The sequence below is a fragment of the Mirounga angustirostris genome, unplaced genomic scaffold, assembly GCF_029215605.1.
Source record: "Mirounga angustirostris isolate CCGP_5_RB_7025 unplaced genomic scaffold, mMirAng1.0.hap1 SCAF_4, whole genome shotgun sequence".
In the NCBI taxonomy this organism is placed as follows: Eukaryota; Metazoa; Chordata; class Mammalia; order Carnivora; family Phocidae; genus Mirounga; species Mirounga angustirostris.
In genome coordinates this window covers 119910705-119933473 of record NW_026991712.1, presented here as the reverse complement: position 1 = coordinate 119933473, position 22769 = coordinate 119910705, and the positions used below count along the sequence as shown (strand labels likewise).

General features: G+C 43.6%; 1 protein-coding gene across 1 annotated transcript in view; it reads right to left on the bottom strand.

Moving 5' to 3' along the window:
- The window catches only part of MCOLN2 (mucolipin TRP cation channel 2), a 53197-nt gene extending 31647 nt beyond the window's left edge, over positions 1-21550 (bottom strand). The window contains exons 1-2 of the mRNA XM_045897302.3: positions 21349-21550; positions 4581-4740 (exon numbers count right to left, since the gene is read on the bottom strand). Of these exons, the coding sequence (XP_045753258.2) occupies positions 4581-4740; positions 21349-21449 (261 nt within the window). The 5' untranslated portion in view covers positions 21450-21550. The remainder of the gene's footprint in view (positions 1-4580; positions 4741-21348) is intronic.
- Between the last annotated feature and the right edge of the window lie 1219 nt (positions 21551-22769).

The window sequence follows — 22769 nt, the reverse complement described above, 5'->3', positions numbered from 1 at the left end:
TGCTTCATAAGACAATAAAAGTCCAAAAATTGTGCCCTAAATCTTCATCCCACTAAGTCTCCAAAGCAATTTGGGATTCTGTTTCTTCATGTGTGAAATCAGCAAGTCCGACTAGATGACGGTGGCATTTCTGCTATGTGCTGTCACTCCACGGTTGGATATGAGAGACTGCATGGCACTGAACCAGACCTCAACTAATGAACCTTTCAGATAAACACACAGTAATCTGCATATGCAAATGTATATACTATTTTTTAGCTTTTAAGTTTTTGTCTGACTTTTTGAAAAGGCTGAATAATTAAAAATACTAGCTACCATTTTCAGCAACTATTATACTCCAGGTGCTTACTGAACTGCATTACAAGCACTAGCTCCGTTACTAACACAACTCTAAGGTGACGTCACTATGGTTAAAGCATGTGGAAACTGAGATGTAGCCCTATTAAATTGCCCTAAGTCCTGTAACTAGAATGAAAGTCAGGTCTAACTCCAAAGTCACTCTATTGTGCTATACAATTTACCTCTGTTGAAGAATCTGCCTTTGGGACTCTTCTTATAGAAAAGAATTTAAGGGCTAGCTTTTGAGAATTGCCACTACTGTTTGAGAACGTACTTAGTTGACACTCTTTAGCATCTGAGCCTCACCAGGTCACATTCCTCAAATACCAAGTCAAAGGATTGAGCAATTGTTAAAACCCAGCTAGTCTAAGGAAAATATCAGATAAGAAACCCCACATCCTCCAACCTGTGCTAGAAATCAAGCAACTGGAAGCTAAAGGTTTTTCCAAGCACACAACATCTGTCAATGGTAGCTGTAGGAGATGCCAAAAAAGGTCATGTTGCTTTTTGAAAGCCAAAAGTAAACCAGGGAACCAATACACACATGATTGTTTCAAGGTTTTATTAAATACTGACACACAAATGAAAAAAAAAAAAAACTGGTATACACGCACATGAATTAAGTTTTCAGTCAAAGTTTGCTGAGTGCTTATTCTGTCCTGAGTTGGGATATGATGGGGGCAAGATCAAGTTGCATGGTGTTGAATAACAGCTCTTATCTACTGAGTATCAGGGACCATGCCTAAAATTTACAATCTTTAAAAAATTTAATTCGCCAAACCCCTATGAGGGGGATATTACACTGGGCTCCACAAGGACAGGCTTTCCCCCCCCTGCTCAGGAACTGGAATAGTGCCCATCACAATGCCAGGGTCAAATACTGAATCCGTTGATGAACAGAATCCCATTTTATACACGTGCAACTGAAGTCAGGGAACTTATTCAGGTTGGAACAGCTAGAAAGTGTCAGAGTGAGGTCTGTTAGGCTTACATATCCCTTCTCTTGACCACCTGGCCACACCACCTCTCAAACAGAGATGTTGCCAACTTAACTCTAGAAGCAGGGATATTTGACCCATTCCTCCCACAGTCAGACTTGAGCTAAAAACAAAACAAAACAAAACAAAAAAACACACCAAAAAAATCAGAATGGGGAATGGATAACTTGACCAAGAAAGTGGCATACTATTTGCTGATATTTTAAGCTACCACCTTATTTAAACTCAAAGCTCATCAACCCAACTTTGGGAATGAGAGAACATGAAGGTGTAATCTCTGCTTAGAACCACCCCCATCTGGCATCAGCAACAAGAAATGTCCTCCATTCCATTATTCCTAGAATAAGCTAAGATCACTTATATGGCCCAGCATCAGGTCAGCGTTGGGATTTTCAAAGCATCTGTTAGTAGAGAAGAGAAACCCTCAGGAGGAGATCATAAATCCCCTTCCTGCTATGGCAGAACCAAATATTCCCTATGGAGCAAGAGTAAGATGATGGATTTGGTCAAATGGTTGACAGAAAAATGCACTCTTGCCCCACTAACTGGATCTTAAGATTTGCCGAGATTATGATATTAGACAGAAAAATAGTTACACATTAAGTGCAGCCTGGCAAAGATTGTGAAGGTCTGATTATTAAATCAGTGTAGGAGAAAATATTCTGTACCAGATAAAAACAAGATACTGCTCTAATAATATACAAAAAAATATGGGAAGGAACAAGTAGAACTGGCAAAAAAAAATGTGGACACCTCTCTCAAAATTATAAATTACTGCAGAATGCAGAGTAGGAATGTCTTTTTTTTTAAAAAGTTTCCTCCCTATCAACCCTGATAAAATGCCACCCATCCCAATAGACTTGAGGATGGAGTGCTAAGAGACAGAAAAAGAGGAGGAGGGACAAGTGGGATCTGAAAGAAGGAAAGGTATTCGAGAAATCTGCGCCAATTAGATATCACCCCTGTAGCAAAACTTATTAGAATGGTCCTCCAGCAGGACAAGAGTTTAATCCCTCCCAACACTGTTAGGGAAGACAAGATATACCCACACAAAAAGTAAATTATCTTTTCCCAGAAGTAGTCTATTAAAAGCAAAAGCAGCGAGATAGATAGCAACAGGTACTAGTGTCCCCAGGAAAACCATGTGGTGAGTGGTCAGGCAAGACCGGTGGGGGACTTCCAAGGGCACCTGCAAGATGATGGAGAAAAAGAATCACTCTGGACTTCGTGGAGCAAACAGGGCAGGGATGAGAATCCCCGGGTGCATCCAGCTGGCTGGGATTGGGGAGGAAATAGATGAAAACCCATTGGAAAGGCAAGTCGAAGGAGACTGTGGAAATCTGAATTTCAAGCTCCATAATCAAGATTTTCTTCTGTGGGAAAATGGGGACCACAAAAGTTTCTGAGCAGGAGAGTGACCCAATTAAGGCATTCTAAGAAAAATTCATTTGATATTAGCATTGAATGCACTGGTGTGGGTGTGGATAAGGAAGGTAGGCATAAGACAAAGTCTGGAAGCAGCCTTATCAACTTGTCTGTATTCCTAGACTGCAAACTGAGGACAGCACCCACGTTTGGAATAAAACCAATCTGAAGGTAAGAGTGCAGACTCTAGAGCCAGACCGCAGGGCTCCAATCCGACTCTACCACTTACCAACTGAATGGCCATAAGCAAATTACTTATTCTCTTTGGCTCCATTTCCTCATCCACAAGAAGGGAGCAATAACTGACCCCGCCTCCCAGGGTTACCGTGAGGATGAAATGAATGAACATGCAGAGAGCACCTGTGCCTGGCACATGGCGAATGCTATGCCACGTGTTAGGTTACCTCTCAGCAGCAGTGACCTATTCCCAGCTGTATTCCCAGCAAGACACACAGCATGGGAGGTGCTTCATACATAAATTAATGAGATAAGAGTCTGTCCTAGAGAGAGAAGATAGTGAGTATGGCAAAGCATAAGTAGACACAGTTTTAAGGAAGAATCCATGAGATTTACTAGACGTCAGGACAAAGAAGTTAAGTCAAAGATCGGGATGTTCTATACCTAGATGAGGTGGAGTTTTAGTAACATTAACAGATCAAGAAGCTGAACTGAAAGTTGGTTTGTCCAGAGAAGAAATTGGGAAACAATTAAAATTAACCAAATGAGAAAGGGGACATTATTTCTCCTCCTTCCAAGTATACCAGTAATGTACCTACTTCATAGGATGCCAAAATTAAAACTTCAAAACCAAGAATTAAAATGAAAAGATTTTTAAACGGAAAAAGCCAAGCATTCACATTTAACGGGGTCCCTGTATCTCAACTTTGTTGGATTTTTTTCAACTTTGTTGTTTCTTTTAAAGCAACTTGGTTACCCTAAAACTTGGTGGAGTGGAAAGCATGACATCCAATGAAAAGACCTCTTTATGATCACAGAATAAAGATGCAACTTCAGTTACAACAGGAACCTCCTCTCATTTCTAAAACTATACGAAGGTATTTTTAGAAAGGTATTCATTTTTATGTTCCAGAAAGAACATCTTTACATTGATAACAGGACGATGATTTGCCAAAGGAGCCAAACACCCCAAATTGGTAGTGTTTTTAGAAGGGCACACATTTCAAATGTGGTTACCTAGAAAGGAGCCTCCCTGAAACGGGTTCCAAACCACAGTTTCAAAAATTAGATGACAACTCTGATGGCTGGTGTGATCCTGAGAGTAAAGTCTCAACCATATGAAATTCAACAGAAGATCCCAGTGTAGCCCTCCTATGCTCCTGACAGGCCCAAGCGTAAGCATTTACTTACCAGCTTAGCTACTGATGGGAAAGGAAACAGAATTCTGTCAAGTCTCAAGTCAAAACAGTCAAAAATGTGATTTCAAAAGTGTATTTGAAAGAAGATGAGAAATTTCAAGAACACCCTCACTTGGGATTGAGCAGGTTTCACCAGTCTGTGTGCTTCATTCAGATACAGAACTCCACCCCACCCCACCCCATATCGATCTGCTATTATATAGACCTACTATTCATCTCTATTTGCAGAACCTGTGGGAAGATGGCCTCAGAAGCCCTTACTAAAACAAGGTCATCATCGAAACTGAACTTCAACCTATCATCTGCCCTCCAGAGTCAGCATAACTTTATAGTTTTATGAACTTGACTGTGGACTTTTCAGAACAAAAAAGTCAAGGGCAGAACACATGAAAACAATTTCATCTTGGGATAAGGTAAAAAAAAAACTGATAATATGAATTACCTGTGTGGTGACCATGACTATCTTCAAAATCTGCAATCCCAACTTCCATGGAATCTGGTGTCTGGCTCGGTATTTTTCACAAGGGTTCATGAAGTAAAACTTCAGGTCTTCCCTCAGACATTCTTCTCTCACCTCAGAATCAAGATGAGCCATTGCATTTCTGCCACAGAAGACCAATTTTTAAAAAAAGAGAACATCTTGTTCATCAGAAAGTTTCTGAGGGGCACATGGGTGGCTCAATGAGTTAAGCGTCTGACTCTTGGTTTTAGTTCAGGTCATGATCTCAGGATCATGAGATCAAGCCCTGTGTGGGGCTGCATGCTCAGCGTGTAGTCTGCTTGAGATTTTCTCTCTCCCCCCATGCCCCTCCCCCACACACACTTGTTCTCTCTCTCAAATATTTTTTTAAAAAAGAAAGTTTCTGAATAATATTTTCTGTTCATGTTCTTTACCCATTCTTACAAGCAAAATTCTCCGTTCAACCAGTGACCTCCTCTTCTCTTTAGAAATCCGAAAATTATTCAGGACCCTCTATCACTTGCCTTTCCACACAGTTATCCATCTTGTGCAAAATGGCCATTGTCAAAATTTATAAGAACAGGATTTTATTTGCAAGAGTCATCAGTTCCTATATCTTAACATGAAGCATTCACCTGTCACTGGAATATTAACAAAAACTAGATTGGATACTTTCATGATACACTGGGTATGACATCACAGAAATTAAGTACTGACTAATGGAATTAAATTGCTATGAAAATAGAGAATCTTTGTTCTATAACATCGTACTGAATGATTATGCCCTTTTTTTGATAATATAGCAATGAAATAAGGGTTCAAATAAGGTTCAAAAATGTAAATACCTTTAAAAAGTTAAAATATTATCTAATTATACCTATTCAGATATTTGTGTCACTTTACACTAGAAAAGTTTGCTTTTACTATTTTGACAGCTCTGGACTCAGGAATGGGCATGTGACTCAAGCTAGGCCAAAAAGAACTAATGAGCTGTGGTCCCAAGACTGTGATTATATCTGATGGGAGAGATGTCCACTAAGCTGTCTCCAAATTGGGGTATGCAAAACAATCCACTGGCAGTACAGAAAGTATTAGTACTTCTATTTTATTCTTTATCTTTTTTAGAAATTAATTCTATACTTTAGTTTTTTATTTTAAGTAAACTCTATGACCAACAAGGCGCTGGAACTCACCACCCCGAGATCAAGGGTCATAGCTCTACTGACTGAGCCAGCCAGGTGCCCCTATTTTCTTCTTTATCTTAAAACAAAAGAAACCTGAACTCTACTAATAACTAATGTAACATATAGAATAACAGTGGTATATAATCACATATAATTTATAAGTAAATATACACACATTGAGAACATGTGCTTAGCTTTTATCACTGGATACATAATCAACAAAGTTTGGAGATCATAGACTTAAAGCAAAGGCTGTGAGTCTGGAGTTTGTGGAAGTCACCTTGCCATATAAAAGAGCATGCCAGAGAGTGGAGCTAGCACAGAACAGACAAAAGATAGACACTAAGCCTAATGATAATACTTGAGTTCCTGGATCCAGCTGTGCCTGAAGCCATTCATCCCAAGACCTGCAATGTAAGCTAATAAATACTCTTTAGGGCTTATGGTAGTTTGAGTTAGTTTCGTGCTTCATACAACAGGAAGTGTCTTGATGGTAAATTTAAGGATTAAATTTTACTAAGTTCAGCCAATCATTCAAGGTACCCATTTCTAGGGAAGTTTTTATAATTGGGGTCATTTGGGGACAACTCTTCACCTGAAATATCTAAATGACCTATTTTTATACTGACTTCAGATCTACATTATCTACCTCAACTAACAAGTTTTAAAGAAGACTAAAGCGGAGGGTGCCTGGCTGGCTCATCAGTAGAGCATGTGACACTTGATCTCAGAGTCGTGAGTTCAAGCCCCATGTTGGGTGTGGAGTCTATATAAATAAACAAACAAACAAACAAACAAAAAGACGACTAAAAGGGAAAGAGTATTTTAAGGCTTATTTTAAGACTATTTAAGACTTACACTCAGTTAATAATTTTCTATCTTTAAATTGATTTTTAGATCTTCTATTTCCAGAATTAGTAGGCTAGGTTATTTAGAATTTTCCTGCTGGGTAGAAGAAAGGAAGGGAAGGAGGGAGGGAGGGAGGAAGGGAGGGATGGAAGGAGGGAGGGAGGAAGGAAGGAAGGGGAAAAGGGAAAGGAAAGAGAAAGGAAAGGGGAGGAAGAGGGAGGTTAGAAAGGGAAGAAAGGAAAAGAAAAAGAAAAGAGAAAAGACAGATGCTGGATAAAATGCATACTTCTTTTGGGGGGGTAGGTGGAGGAAGTACCTGTAAAAGACTGAGGAGTTAAACGTAGACCAATAAGTCCTAGAGATCTAATACACAATACAGTGAATATAGACAATAATGTTGTATTATAAACATCAAACTTGCCAAGAGACTAGATCTTAATTATTCCCACTGCAAAAAGGAAATGATAATTCTGTGAGGTGACAGAGGAGCTAACTATTGCTACAGTGGCCATCATATTACAATATATAAATGTATCAAATCAAAATGTTGTACACCTTAAATTTGTACAATGTTATACATCAAATATATTTCAATTAAAAAATAATAATAATAAAGGTATTTCTAAGAACACTTAAAAATTTAAGAGCAAGGAACTCCCAGTCTAGTCTTGGGGGGATCCTGGAGAAGTGGGGGCCCACTGCCATTCATGCCCACTTAGGCTTCAGTCCACGGCCCCAGGAAAGGGGAATGAGGGAGCCAGGACTCAAGGCCGAAAGCCCATCCAAGATCTGACAGGAGATCCTCCTCAAATTTAGATGGGGGTCCCAAAGAGCCACCCTCTCAGAAAAGTACCTAGCATCACAACGGCCTGTCCCCAAAGTTAAAGGACTATGGAGAAGGCCAGAGTAGTTTCAAATCAAAGAAAAGAAAAAGGAAATTTAAAAAATAGGCTCATCGTGAGAAATGATGCCCACAACACAGCCCTTTGAGCCTCACATCAAACCATGAGCTTGCTCGGTTCAGGGGGCTCCAGACTGAGACTGTTCTGTCTCCTAGCAAACTCAGACCTCTTCAGAGGTTCATCCTAAGACTTGGCCACTCTGACATATAACTTGAAAAACTCATTGATCGGCAGGTTGTAAGATATAACCAAGCAACATGAAGAGTCTACTTGGAAACAGGGAGCAGAAACAGTGCCAAGTCCATAAGAATCAGACACGGGTTGGAAGATGATCATGTTTGGCATATTGAAAGACAAGAACAGGTAAAAATATCTATAAGACCAATTTGGGAAAAACAAAAAATACTTGTAGAAATGAAAAATCAGTGACCACATGAGTCTCAATCTCAAAAGAATGAGGAGACCTTTAAAATGTGTTTGTCTGCATCCACTCTAGTCAGCTTTGGATTGGATCGGACCGCCTTACTGAGACTGAGCTGGGTGCTTGGGACTCAATGCTGGAGAGCGTCCCTGACTGCAGATGCTCGGCATCCGATAGCAGAGACCCGTGAATGCATATTCCCAAATTACCACATAGCTCAGTGAATGCTGTACGCTAGTGTGAAAAGCACTGTGGAAACAGGCCTAACTCTGACAGAGGGGTTCACAGAGCCAGAGGGGAAATCCCATCAGAACACACAGGGGGGGGGTGTCATGGCGGCCCCCGACAAGGAGCACAGAGGGAGGCATTTCCCAGAACAACGCGGCATCTTAACTGTGCCTGACTGCAACATCCTCCAACACGAGCCTTCAGACCCCTGAGAACATGCCAGAAGAAATCTTCGTGGGCATGTTTGAGCAGTACTAAATTTAGAGTTAACCACCATCACTTTAGTGGATCTGTGTTGCTAATGTGGTCATCCTGATGAGTCACGGTATTTTTTCCATTTAATAAAAGGAAAAAGGCATCTGGAAAGTTGTGATAGAACCCTCAGAACACGGCGTGGAAACTCCTGCCTTGGTCTCTAATGTGAGAAACACCATACTGAAGAAAGAAGAGATGGTTTTCTCAAAAACAGTGGTGTGAAACACAGGGCGCTAGGTCAAATACTTAGTGAACGCCTTGTGAGCCCAGCTCCACCCGAGACATCTTCCTGTCTTCCAGCTCAGTGCAGTGGGAAGGAGAGCTATGAATACGTGAAAGCACAATAAAACATGTTCTGTGTTGTAACTGAAATACGCATTGAACACCCCAGGCCCAGAGAAGACAGTGCCCCAGCTGCTTCCAGTGGCGTCGAGTACTTCTTTCAGCTGCTGGTTTCTTTGACTACTTGGCCACTACATGTTCAAAAAATGGTAACTGATGTTAACATTACCCTAAGAAACCTTATTAAGAAGCTAATCCACAGGGACGCCTGGGTGGCTCAGTCGTTAAGCATCTGCCTTCGGCTCAGGTCATGATCCTAGGGTCCTGGGATCGAGCCCTGCACCGGGCTCCTTGCTCAGCAGAGAGCCTGCTTCTCCCTCTCCCTCTGCCTGCCTGTTGCTCCTCCTGCTTGTGCTCTCTCTGTGTGTCAAATAAATAAATAACATCTTTTTTTTTTTAAGATTTTATTTATTTATTTATTTGACAGAGAGAGACACAGCGAGAGAGGGAACACAAGCAGGGGGAGTGGGAGAGGGAGAAGCAGGCTCCCCGCAGAGCAGGGAGCCCGATGCGGGACTCGATCCCAGGACCCTGGGATCATGACCTGAGCTGAAGGCAGTCGCTTAACCAACTGAGCCACCCAGGCACCCTAAATAAATAACATCTTAAAAAAAAAAAAAAAAGGTAATTCACACACACACACATACACACACACAAAGTGAGAGAGAACAAACATCAGCATTTATGGTGTTAAATTATTTACAGAGCTCTGTCCATCTGGAAGTTTTTCACTTACAGAGCAGCTGTAATAATTCTAGCACGGTGAAGGATGAAAAGAAAAATGGGGGGCGCCTGGGTGGCTCAGTTGGTTAAGCGACTGCCTTCAGCTCAGGTCATGACCCTGGAGTCCCGGGATCGAGTCCCGCATCGGGCTCCCTGCTTGGCAGGGAGTCTGCTTCTCCCTCTGACCCTCCTCCCTCTCATGCTCTCTGTCTCTCATTCTCTCTCTCTCAAATAAATAAATAAAATCTTTAAAAAAAAAAAAAAGAAAAATGGAAAAGACAGCATGAAAAACTTTCCCCTCAAGCATACAGGAACCACTTGATGAAATAAAGGATAGTACTAGTCAAATGTAATCAATAGAAATACAGAAAAAAATTAATATGAATAATAAAGTTATGAGATGGCTGTTTTTAGTAAGTCCAACTTAAGTTTAGAAATAACATCTGGGGGCGCCCAGGTAGCTCAGTTGGTTGAGCGTTCGGACTCAATTTTGGCTCCAGTCATGATCTCAGGGTTGTGAGATGGAGCCCGGAGTGGGCTCTGTGCTCAGCGGGGAGTCTGCTTGAGATTCTCTCTCCCTCTCCCTCTGCCCCTCCCCACAAAGTAAATAAATAAATCTTTACCAAAAAAAATAACACCTAAGTTTGGAAGAAAAGGTAATGATATTTTGGTTCAAGAATTTGGAATCTCAAGGATAACGTAAATGCTTAAGCTTGCTAACCTTTACTTTTCTGAGGGCTCGTTCTTGCCCTGATCTTCCCAATTTGTAGATCTGCCCTATTTCCCTAGTCAGTGAAGGGTGTTAAACACACACTCACATACAACTAGACATCTTATAACAAAAATATAATGGTGCAAACAAACAAATGGGGCAAAGTGAAAAAGAAGGAAAACTAAAAAAACAAGAGAGGCAAGAGAGTATCACAGGACTAAAACATCCCTGCATTTGACACATATTCATCCAACACCCTCCTGTGCTGAGCACCAGGCTGGGTGTTTGGTACAGGAGGCTTGAAGCTGCAATCACAACCTTATAAGCAAGAATTAAGTCAGCAGGAGAAACACTGCAAGTTCTATCACAAATGATGAAAATCACCAGCGGACTGAGAAAAGGACAGAGAGCAGAGAACTTGTAACACAATTCGGGGGAAGAGAAACTGCACCATAAAAACAGTTAAGGAAGAGAAATCAATGGAGATCTAAATCTGACGCATCAGCTGCAGCATAGTCGTGAAATTGAAATTGCACGAAATAAATAAGAACAATCATGACTCATGAATTATTTATGTTTCGCTAAACTATAGGATCTGGATTATATAAGCTTAATAAAGAGCACTGTTAAAGACCAAAGTATCAGAGGGAAAAAGCACAGTACTGGTGAACATAAAAACAAGATCTGGAATAGAATGGAAATTCACCCACATGATGGGCTAAATAAAAGCGAGAGATGCTAGAATGGCAAAGTAAACAGGACTTGGGAAAGAAAGAAGCCCAAGCCTTAGTACTATGGGGAGAAGTCAGAGAGGAAGCACATCAAAGTTACTGTCTGTTATTCAGAAAACCTACTCTTCCCTCAGATAATCAGGACTGTGTAATGTCAGCTAATTTTAAGGCTATCGTGTGACCAAGGGCAATTCCAGCCTTAATAAATCAATGACTAAGAAAGCCTATGGAAGCTTGAAGTTTTAAAAAACGTAAAAGAAAACAAGTTACCAGCAATTCTTAATCTCACATGGGTCATAACCCCCTATGAGAACCAGTGAAAGCTTTTGACCGTTACCTCAGAAAAACGCACACACCAGTTTCAATGATGGTACCTTGTTCCTATTAGTACAATCAGCTCAGCAAATAAGCTAACCAGCCCAGGCTGCTACTTTTTCAGCTTGCATGACTCAAAAAGAGGTAGAAAATATTGTTTTCTACCACAGTGGCCTCCAAAGAGGGGTGTGTGCCTACAAGGGAGAATTAAGACCATTCACTGCTGTGTGGGAAGAAAGGGTTAGGGCTTCTAACTGGACAACCTAGCAAAGACAGAAGGTTCAATACAGGGATCATTGTCTGGCATATCGAAACTGCCCTCACTTGGTCAGACCGAAGGATGCCCGTGCCTCACATAGGTGGGCAACGCATCCTGGGGGAAAGAAAGCGAGTTCCCAAAATAGGGCTTGCAGTGGTGGCCTCACTGATTTTCAGCACAGTCCTAACACTAAAGGCTTATGTGGGCCCATTTAAGCACTTTTGGAGTATACTATCCAGTTTAGTCAACCCTCACAAGGTGGGCAAGGGATATAAAGATCCTGGCAAAAAAAACGAGACTCACTGGGAAACTAATAAGGACCTAAGTTAACAAGAAAACTCTCCTCGTGCAAACTTTGCCATGAGTTTAAAAAAAGATGAAAAGCAGATCTGATCTGAAAAGAATCTGGAAAAAAGAAACAGATTTATCAAGAAAACTCTTTAGGGGCGCCTGGGTGGCTCTGTTGGTTAAGCGTCTGCCTTTGGCTAAGGTCATGATCTCAGGGTTATGAGATCGAGCTCCGAATCAGGCTCCACCCTGGGCATGGAGCCTACTTAAGATTCTTTCTCTCCCTCTCCCTCTGTCCCTCCCCCCCAAAAAATGTTTATTTTACCTGTTTTATAGTATATATGATTCTATATACAATATACAAATATACATTCAGAGGGGGTGGATGTTCTTTAAATTGATGGGATAAGTTATCAAAAATATTTGGAATGACTTCTCTAGTGTTTCAGAGCTTAGATGTGGTTGTTCTTTTGTTATCCCTGCTGATATTATTATAAACTCCTTAGCTTGGGAGAAATTGGTGTTTGTTCCCCCAGCTTCTGACAGACATCACTGCTTAGGTATCTTGTATTGATGCACTGGTGTTAGAACAGAGTGGTCTTCCTAATTCACAACTCTCTTACTAGTCCCAGAGGATGACACAGTAGAAGCAGGGAACCACTTCCCAAATCTATCCTTCCTGTATCCTTAGCACAGGGAACAGTAAGTACCACCAGCCTTCCAGGAACCTACATCTGGGTAGCTCTGCATCATCTGGTCTCACCTACCCCCCGCAATGTCATCTTTTTTCCCCTCAAACTTAATAGTGTACATAATTTCAAAGGAACTGTAACAAACCCCACCCCCGATTTTCACTCCTTCCGAGGCAACTTCTTTCATGTTTCTCTTCAGTTATTTATTTTAATATTTCTCAATATTGTCCCACTATTTATTACTCTTTTAGATATCATCAATTTATATCCTCCCATGGAAAAGATGATTTTAGCTCTTATATCTGCTCCCCACCAGCAAATATACACATTCACCTCCCCCACTCATTGTCCCAATAAAATTTTAATAAAACTTTTGGATAAATATTTAAAATTTACAAAGTGAATATGCAAATACTTTTCACAGTTGAGCTACTAGCACACTGTGATTATGTGTGTGTGTGTGTGTGTGTATATATATCTATATTTAGATAGGCTCATATATATATATATTTAGATAGGCTCCATGCCCAACATGGGGCTTAAACTAACAAGCCTGAGATTAAGAGTGGCGTGCTCTGTGGACTGAGCACCGCCCCCCCCAACCGCCCTGTTTTTTATTCTTTCTTGTAAAAAGAAGGTTCTGGCATTAATTGCCTTTTTCCCCATTTGCTTAGTTTTCAACATACCAATAAGGACTCTATCACCAAACTGGCTGAATCTACCAGCTCCTTTCAATACAGTCAAATAAGTCGGGCAACTTGTCAGTTTGTTTCTTCTCATCATTCCTGGAGCTTCATCCTCCTGCTCCAGCCTACACACTGGTTGCTCCTAATCCCTATTCAGGGCCATCAATGTGGGAATTCTCTTCACCTTCTTCCCAAATTGGATTCCGCATTTCCTGGACTTCCTTTGCTACCTCATTTTTATGGAGAGTATCCCTCATTCCCTTCCCGTGAAAGGAAACCTGGAAGGTAAATTTTGAGACCTCCCTTGATAGACACTGCTAACTGCCTACCCAGTATCCATTCCTCCCTTCTTCCTGATTTTGTTGAAGGTAGGGAATATATTAACACCCAAGAATAGGGTAATTCAATATAAGAGCTAGACAAAATAGGGTAGAATAGGGTAATTCAATATAAGAGCTAGACAAAAACACAGAGCCACTGTTTGCCAAATCGGCCACACACCTGGGGCACTTGAAAACCACTGAAGCCTGGCCTCCAACCACAGAGATTCTGGCATAATTGGTGTGGGTGCAGCCTGGGCATCAGGGCTTTTAAAAAGCTCCCCAAGTTATTCTACTGTGCACCCAGTTTGAAATCCTCTACCTTAGAGATTACCTGTTCCCGTCTCCTTATTTTATGAGTGAGGCAACTAAGGGCCCTTAAAGTTGCAACCTGCCCCCAAAGAGTCCAATTTACTGACCCCCTCCAGTATTCCTTCCTGATCCTGGAATTAAATTTTTCTTAAGGAGTCATGGCCTGTAAGATAGTCAGGAATGAAGGGAAAAAAATGTTATGTTCAAATAAACTACTATTTCAGATATAATTTCTCTTATTTAGAAATGTGTGGTGTTTAGCAGACAATAGCATCCTAATCCATAAATTCAGGAGACTCCTAAAAGGTCATGTTATCAAAATGAGAAGGAAAAAACAGGTAAAGCCATCTGATGGAAGAAATCCAACATTTACTTTGCTCAGGGTCTCTCTGGGCTTCAGATTGTCTAGAGCAAACCCTTGGTTTCCATTTGTTGTACCCCAGTGGATGTGCTCAAGGTGAACCCTCTCCTGCTGTGGACTCCAGTTGCCACTACTCAGGCTTGCAGCTTAGGGGCTTGGCAACATTCGACACCGCTGACCACTACATCCCTGGAACAACTTCTTCTTTCTGCTTCTAGGACACTCCACTCCCCTGCTTGTTCTGCCTACCTCACTGGGCATTTCCCAGTCTCCTTTGCTGGCTCCTCTTCCATCTGAGTTCAGCTGCCAGAGTGCCTCAGGACACAGCCCAGGGCTCTTCCATACTCCATCCTCCGTCCTCCCTTCTAGAAGACTTTGCCCAGTCCTGTGGCTTTAAATACTACCCACATGATGTGGACTTTTCACATTTGTCACTCCAGCAAATCTCTCTCTTGAACAGGCTCCCTTATCCAACCTCTTCCTTGAAACTCCACCCATGTGTCTAATAGATTTCTCAACCACCTCCCCACCCCTTTCTCCACCCATCTGCTCAATGCAGTGATCACACACATTTATCCAGATGTTTCAGCTGAAATCACTTCCCCTATCAGTGGTTCTCCCCCTTGGCTATACAGTAGAAGCATCTGGAGACTTTTAAAAGGTTTCAGTGCCTGGCTTCCAGCCCCTAGACATTCTGATTTAACTGGGGCCCAGTTATGAGCTGAGCATCAAGATTTTTGATAAGCTTTTCAGGTGATTCTAATGGGCAGGTAAGTGTAGGAACTTGTGCTCCAGAGCCCTACTTTGACTCCTCCTTTTCCTCAATCCTCACACCCAATTGATCAAGTCTTCCTTCAAAGCACATCATGGATTAGTCCCCATCTCTCTCTATCCACTGCAGCGCCCTGGTCCATGCCCTGTCACCTCTCGCCTGACAACTTCAACAGCCTCCCACTTTCCCATATGGTAGCCAGAGGGGTAATGTTAAAAGCCCAAGTCAGTTATCATTTCCCTGCTTAAAACTCCACAGTGGCTTTCCCCTGCTCTCAGACTAAAATCCAACCCCCCTATCATTGCCTAAAAGTCTCCTACCCGCTCCTTCCCATACCCACCCTTCCCCTTCCTCACTACCCCACGGCCTCCTTCCTGGCCCTGGAACAGTCCCTGATCTGGACATTTGCATTTGCTGTTTCACCTGTCCTTCTGCTCTGCCCCCAGCTCTCTGCATGTCTGGCTCCGTCTCATCTTTCCCCACTGCCTCTCCCATCACTGAATTTCCTTTATAACTGAGATCACATTCTTTATTGGTCTTCTCTACAAGAGAACTGCATGAAGGCCTGGTCTTGCTCATCACTATATCCCCCAGCATACAGCAGAGCACCTAACACATAATAGGTTTCAAGGAACATTTGGCGGGAAGAAATGAGTCAATGAAGGAGACAATAACCCTGACAACATGAACATTTCCTTGGCTGGTACCTGATAAGGTGAATTAATAATAATGCCAGCAACAGCAACAAATATAATAAAAACAATACAACAACAAGAATGCAAAGTCTAAAACACAGGTAGGAAAATTTGAATTAAAAATATACTGAAAATGGGGCGCCTGGGTGGCTCAGTTGGTTAAGCGACTGCCTTCGGCTCAGGTCATGATCCTGGAGTCCCAGGATCAAGTCCCACATCTGGCTCCCTGCTCGGCGGGGAGTCTGCTTCTCTCTCTGACCCTCCCCCCCTCATGTGCTCTCTCTCTCATTCTCTCTCTCTCAAATAAATAAATAAAATCTTTAAAAAAAAATATACTGAAAAGGCTCACTTAGTCAAGATACATAAGAGAGTTTTAGGTAATTTAGTTGCTTGGTTTGCTGATAGAAACCCTATTGTGTTTCAATTAATATTCCTAAAGTCTTTCCAAAGAATGAATGATTCCATGAATTGTTATCATGAAAATTTGCAATCCGCTGGGGAGAAAGAAAATGAGTGTCCTCCTTGAAACCAAACACAAAAGTAAAACTTAGATACATCTAAAAAAATAAAATTGAAGCATAAAATAGAACTTTTTTTTTAAAGATTTTATTTATTTATTTGACAGAGAGAGACACAGCAAGAGAGGGAACACAAGCAGGGGGAGTGGGAGAGGGAGAAGCAGGCCTCCTGCGGAGCAGGGAGCCCGATGCGGGGCTCGATCCCAGGACCCGGGGTCATAACCTGAGCTGAAGGCAGGCACTTAACGACTGAGCCACCCAGGGGCCCCAAATTTGACATGTCTTTCTAAGGATGACAAAATTTAGAAGCCAATGAAAAAGACTGACAGATCTTAATACAAATATCTACAATTTTGAGGAGTTGAAAGACAGAATGGGGGAAAAGGTCTGTAATATATTTAAACAGGCAGAAAAGCTTACGACCTATTATCTGTAGAGAGCTCTGAGTTATTAGTAAGAAAAAGACAATCCAGTGTAATAACAGGCTTGAGGATCTGAACAGGACAGCAAACATTTAACAATAAAAATGTACTAACAGCAAGATTGATGAAAATCTATCTTAAGTTTTATTTATCAATAATGACAACAAAACTCTATTGATGGAAATGAAAATTTCTGAAGGGCACTTGGACTCAGTATCTAGGAGAGTAACTGTGATTTAGGAATCAACCTTCTATGGATTTATGCCACAAATGTCTAAAACTTTGTGAACCTCCAAGTATGTTTTCAAAGGGGGTGTGAGTTTTTTAGAACAAGCACCAGTCAGAACAATGGCTACAAAAATGTTCATTGTAACCCTACTGGCAACTTTGTATTGGCCTAAAGATGTCTATGCATATTGTTAATTTTTTTTAAGTTACAAAATAAATATATTGAGGTTCCATCTTTCCAAGAAATGTTGACATTTATATCTGTATGTAGATATCTTAAAAGTCTGAAAGTGCATAAACCAGAAAAAAAAAATCCTAGTAATCTCTTGAAGTCATGTTATATGTAATCTTAATTTTCTTAAGTATTCCACATTTTCTTGATTTTTGGTGACTGACATACAGATTCTTGAGTTATCATTATGAGTTAAAATAAGGTATGTCGAAAAGGATCTAATAATACATACCAGGTGATCCAGCATTTCCCTGCCCAACATTTATATGGGAGGGAGAAAGTGGGGAAGTCATGCAGAGACTGAACTTCAGTGTTGGGGGGCGGGGGGTGGTGTCACAGGGCAATCTGGCAGATGGAAGACTTTAGAACAATCCCAACAACCCACACTGGGTTTTTTCTTCTACTCCAGTTCCTAAAATGAACTGATTTTGTTGTGACTTGCTGAGTTGCTGAGAGAGAGACGGAGGGAGGGAGGGGGAGGAAGGAAGGGAGAAGGAGGGAAGAGGAGGGAGAGAGAGAGAGAAAGAGAGAGATCCAGACAGCTGAGGTTCTGGGATAGTTAGGCCCCAATTAAAGGAAGTCAGGAGCCAAAAAAAAAAAAGGAAAAGAAAAGAAAGTCAAAGAGAGAAACCTTGGTTACCTTCTAAGCATAGCTCTCAGAACATAAATGATGTGCTCATTCTAATCCTGAGAAGCACTGGGAAGAAAGCCTGTAGGGCTTTTCATTTTCCACTCGAGCCACTCATAAAAAATGTGCATGCTACAACTTTAAGGAATTTCCCTAGAGATGACCAACCATGCCACCAAGTTCCTATAAAATCCTCTCCCATCACCACTTTGCTGCCTCTGGGCAACAGAAAAGCAGAACTAGGGCTGCACATTTTAAAAGTGCTTGTTCTGAAAAAGTCACACCCCCTTTGAAAGCACATCCTGACCAATCAGGTTCCTAGGTCAGAGATAAGTAAAGCAAAACTCCATCTCTCAGCAATACAGGATTCCAAAGGCACTTAAAGCTGGAGAAGATGGGGTGCCTGGGTGTTTCAGTCAGTTAAGCCTCTGACTCTTTATTTCAGCTCAGGTCATGATCTCGGGGTCGTGAGGTCAAGCCCCACATCAGGCTCTGCGCTCAGTATGGAGCCTGCTTAAGATTCTCTCTCCCTCTCCCTCCACCCATCCTCTCTCTCAATCTCTCCCTCTCAAAAAAAAAAAAAAAAAAAAAAAGCTTGAGAAGATGACTGGAATTATGACACTCCTTACATTTTGCTTTCTCTAACATATCAATAAGTGCCCAATTTAACAGAGTCATGCTGATGCCTATCCCTAAGGAAAAGTGAAATTAAAAGCCATAAAGCCATAATTAATCCTCTTCTCCTCAAACCACTGAATGAATTGACCTTATTTTCAGACAAGCTCACCTCAGTGTCAGTTGGGGAATCCCTAGATTCACTCTATCTCTAACAAGTCCCTCTAGTCGCCATAGGTGACATGATTTTTTTAAGCCCACTGCTTAAATTATGAGTTTCCTGGAATTATAGCAAGGACAATATTTCAGAACCTTTAGCTTCACTAGTCACCAATTATAGCCTGACAGATGTTTTAGGCTGAAACACCAGATGTATTCAAGGGGAGATCACAAAAGACAACGTTCAAAGAAAAAGAAAGGGAGCCATCTCCCAACTGAGGGGACAGAAATATTGGCACACCCCCTCCCCCCCAAAGCTGTCTTGTCACCCGGGGTTTGGGAGCTGGGAAGGGGGGAAAGGAGGCAGAGACCTAAGATCAAAACAGAGTAGAAAGCTCAGCTAGGGGTAGGCTAAGGAAAATGAGAAGAAAACCCCCCAGATGATTGCCAAAGCAAACAAATAAACCAACTAAAACCTGGCTTTAAACATTTGTCCCTGAAAAGAATATTGCAGTCTGCGTAAAAAAGAATGAAGTCTGGAAATAAAATTTCTTTTCTCTATGAAGCTCACAAGAGGTGATGTAAGAGCTCCCTGAAGGGTGATCTCATTCTTCAGAACTGACACATGGAACCTAGACTCCTGGCCTCTGCTAAGCGCAGCCTTAGGGAAAATCCCACTTCCTTTTTTTTTTTTTTTTTTTTTTTTTGAAAATCCCACTTCTAACTTTCCTGGCCAAAAGGGTTTCTTTTGGCCACTGATTTTACTTTGAAAGTTGTAGCCACAAGAAGCCACCTGTTTTCCCACTAAGTTTTGAGGACTGCCTTATCCTGGGTTTCACTTCACTAATAGAGACCGAGCCTGAAGAGCTCAGCTTGTGAATACGATCATTCCTGACTTTCAGTTCTCTATTCTCTGTCATTCTGTTCGAAATTTGTCTCCCTACTCTTCCTCCTTGCTTCATTAAGAGATTTTATATTTATTATTCTGTTGTTAAAAAACAACACTTTTGATATGTTTTTTTGAGAGAAAAAAACATGGCCTCCTCAAACACTTCATCAGGATTTACTGTTTAAGTGCAGGAAATTAAATAAAATTGGCACCATTAGGTTGACCTCTGCATGAGAACAGTCAGGCGAAGAGTGGGACGTGTGTGTTTTTTAAAGGGTCCAGGCCACAGAACCTGGTTTAGGGAAGGTTTGCTACAGGAGAAGGCCAAGTTTACGGTAATGGGAGTTTGACTCAAAGTATGAAGAGGAAGATGAGCTAAAATCTTGAGACTGCTGACTCAAAAGGAAGAAGCTCCCGGATTCCCCCAAACTTGGGCGGTTTGGTCAGCACATCACAGAGGTGGTGAGCAGTTCCTGAAAGTGTGAAGCCAACATCCCAGCTCTGCGGAGAACAAGCTAGCTGGTCCCTTCCACATAAAACATCAGAATTCCTATCCTGATGTCTAGACAACTTCTCCCACCTCTCTCTCAATGACCCCTTCTTCCATCCTCAGTTTACAATGATACAATCCTCTTTCCCACTGGCACTGCACAACCAGACCCACACACATATATATATGTCAAACCTGAATCCTCATAAAAGCTTCACCGCTGAGTATGTGTCCCATACTGTAAGAATGGGAGCCTCTGGAGATACTCACGGAAAGGCAAATGGTTAAGCCCTTAAGGAGATAGGCTAAGAAAAATACTGGCATAAAGATTAAAAGAAAAAGATTATAGACCACACCCACCGTAAGCACAAGCCTGTTTATCAGTCCAAGCAGAACACAATAAATAAAGCCAGAGTCCATTTTCTCTCCACCTTTCCAGACAGACTTTTAGAGCTAAGGCAGATGGAAGAAATGTATAATTTCTGCCCATCTGCCCCATTAAAAATAGACATCTAGTCTTTTTTTTATAAAGATTTTATTTACTTATTTATTTGAGAGAGAGAGAGAGAGAGAGAGAGAGAGAGAAACAGCATGAGAGGGGATAGGGTCAGAGGGAGAAGCAGGCTCCCCGCCGAGCCGGGAGCCCGATGCGGGACTCGATGCGGGACTCGATGCGGGACTCGATGCGGGACTCGATGCGGGACTCGATGCGGGACTCGATCCCGGGACTCCAGGATCATGACCTGAGCCGAAGGCAGTCGCTTAACCAACTGAGCCACCCAGGCGCCCTAGACATCTAGTCTTAAGAGAGATGGTCATTTTGTTGTAACATTCACAAGTATCCGGTTGTCAAAAAAGTTGTACCAAAGTTATGTCTTCTAATTCAAAACTGGCCAAAAAACAAAACAAAACAAAACAACAAAAACTGGCCTTTCAAAAGTCTAAAAAAGTATATGCCACGCTTGCTTGGAATTAGGTAAATACTTATCTGGACAGACACCAGAGATCAAGTAAATTCTCCTTCTGAATTCTGGCTTTCCTTGCTAGCATTAAGTTCGTTTATGATCCTGTGAATGCCACGCAGGAAAAGCAGGAGAGTCTCTACACTATTTTAAGAAAATTTAACGCCCCACCTCTATATTTGTTTTGTGAGCAGAGGAGGGGGAGCCAAGGCCTGTTTGTACTCCCCCCCCACACACACACACACCCCGCTCCGGGCTCAGCGGCGCAGCTGGGTGGTTGCAGCTCTGACCACGGAGGTGGGGCCCCTTGGCAGCATCATGCGGCTGAACTGTACGCCTTTTCATCAAGGCAGAGGAACCACACTGTGACCCTCCCACCTGAGGAAAAGGCCTGTTTGTTCCGGAAGGCAAAGCCTAGCCTTATTTAACCAACTGCAAGCAGTTAATACAAGCACTCCCAAGGCAGCAAGGAAGCTCTAGTCTAGAACAGTAAAGCCGTCCGCTTGATGAGAATTCCTCCAGAATCTGACATCCTCCAAGAGACAGCTCAGGCGCCTCACCTGACGGTTAGCCTGAAAACCCCTGATCCTCTCTCCGGCTTCCAGGCCTGGGCAAACCGATAAGGCTGCGGGGCCATGCCTCCGCCTGCAAAACTTTCCATAGCTTTCGTTCGAGTTTCCGAGCAGGAAAAACCGCTCAGCGCACACGCATCTCGGCCTTCCCGGGCACGCCTCCCCTAAAGTCGGAGCCCCTCCAGGCACGCTCCCTTCTCTTACCCTTCCTGCAGCCGCCCGGGACGCGCAGACCCGGGCCCGGGGGTGGGCACGGCGAGGCGCGGGGGGTGGCGGGACCGCAGGGCTGAAGTGCGCGCCGGGAGCCCAGGGGCGCGTGGCCGGGCGTTCCCGCCTCCCGAGCCACCACCTCCGCCGCGTCGCCTCCCGCCGGGGCAGGGCAGACGGCGGGGCTGGCGGAGAGCTCCTCAGCTTGGGCCCTGGGGCACTTTTTCCACGTGTAAGCCCGCGGGCCTCTCGGAGCCCCGGGGGCGGGAGGCAGCGAAGCGGAGGCCGGCGGGGGCGGTGGGAGATGGCGCGGAGGTGCGGGAGCCAGAAGACCCCAGGAGGAAAGCAGCCCGGGGAGGGGTCGGGGAGGACCGGTGGGGTCCCCGGGGAGGGACCGTGGAATGCAGGGGGGCTGGCGGCCAGGGCGCCTCGGGGGTACTGACCTGCCGCGCGGCCCCCAGGACCGGCCTGAGGTTCCGTTCCACGCCGGCAGGTCCAGTGCCTCCACGCCGGGAGGCATGGTGCGGCCCCCGCGAGTCAGGAGGAGGAGGCCGAGGGTGGGACGGCTGCACCTGCCTCGGCCCCGAGGTGCCGGCCCGAGGCCCCTGCCCTCTGGTGCCCGGTGGTGTCGGGAGCTGCGGCCGGCCGGCTCGGCGTCCTGGGTGTCTGCCCGGAGGTCGGGCTGAGGAGAAGCGCCGTCTAAAGGGAACCGGGCGGGTGCTCGCTTCGGCAGCACATATGCTAAAGGGAACCGGGCGGTGGAGCGCCGCTGCGGCCCGCGCGCCCTCCACACTGCCCCCCGGCGGCGGGGTGCGCACTCCCTGCCCTTCGAGGCTCCTGCCTTCCTTTGCTCCGGGTCTCTGCACCATTCATGACTGTAGAAATAGTCATTTCTATTTTGATGCGTTCGGGACACACTCAGTGCCAAGCCGAGGGCTGGGTACTGTGGACGCCGGGATAAGAAAGAGATGGCCCTGTCTTCTAGGACTTTACGTACACTGGCAAGTTCATTCGGATTAAGTCCATTCATTGGACCGCGTATGTATTCCGAAGCGTACGATCACAAAACTGACAAAGCTCATGTTTCGGAGATGTTAAGAGCTACGCGCGCACGAGGAAAAGAGAAACGAATCGCCTTGCGCTCGCGTGGGCAAGCTGGAGCGGAGCCCCTGCGCGGGGAGCGCGTGTGCGCGTGACCGTGG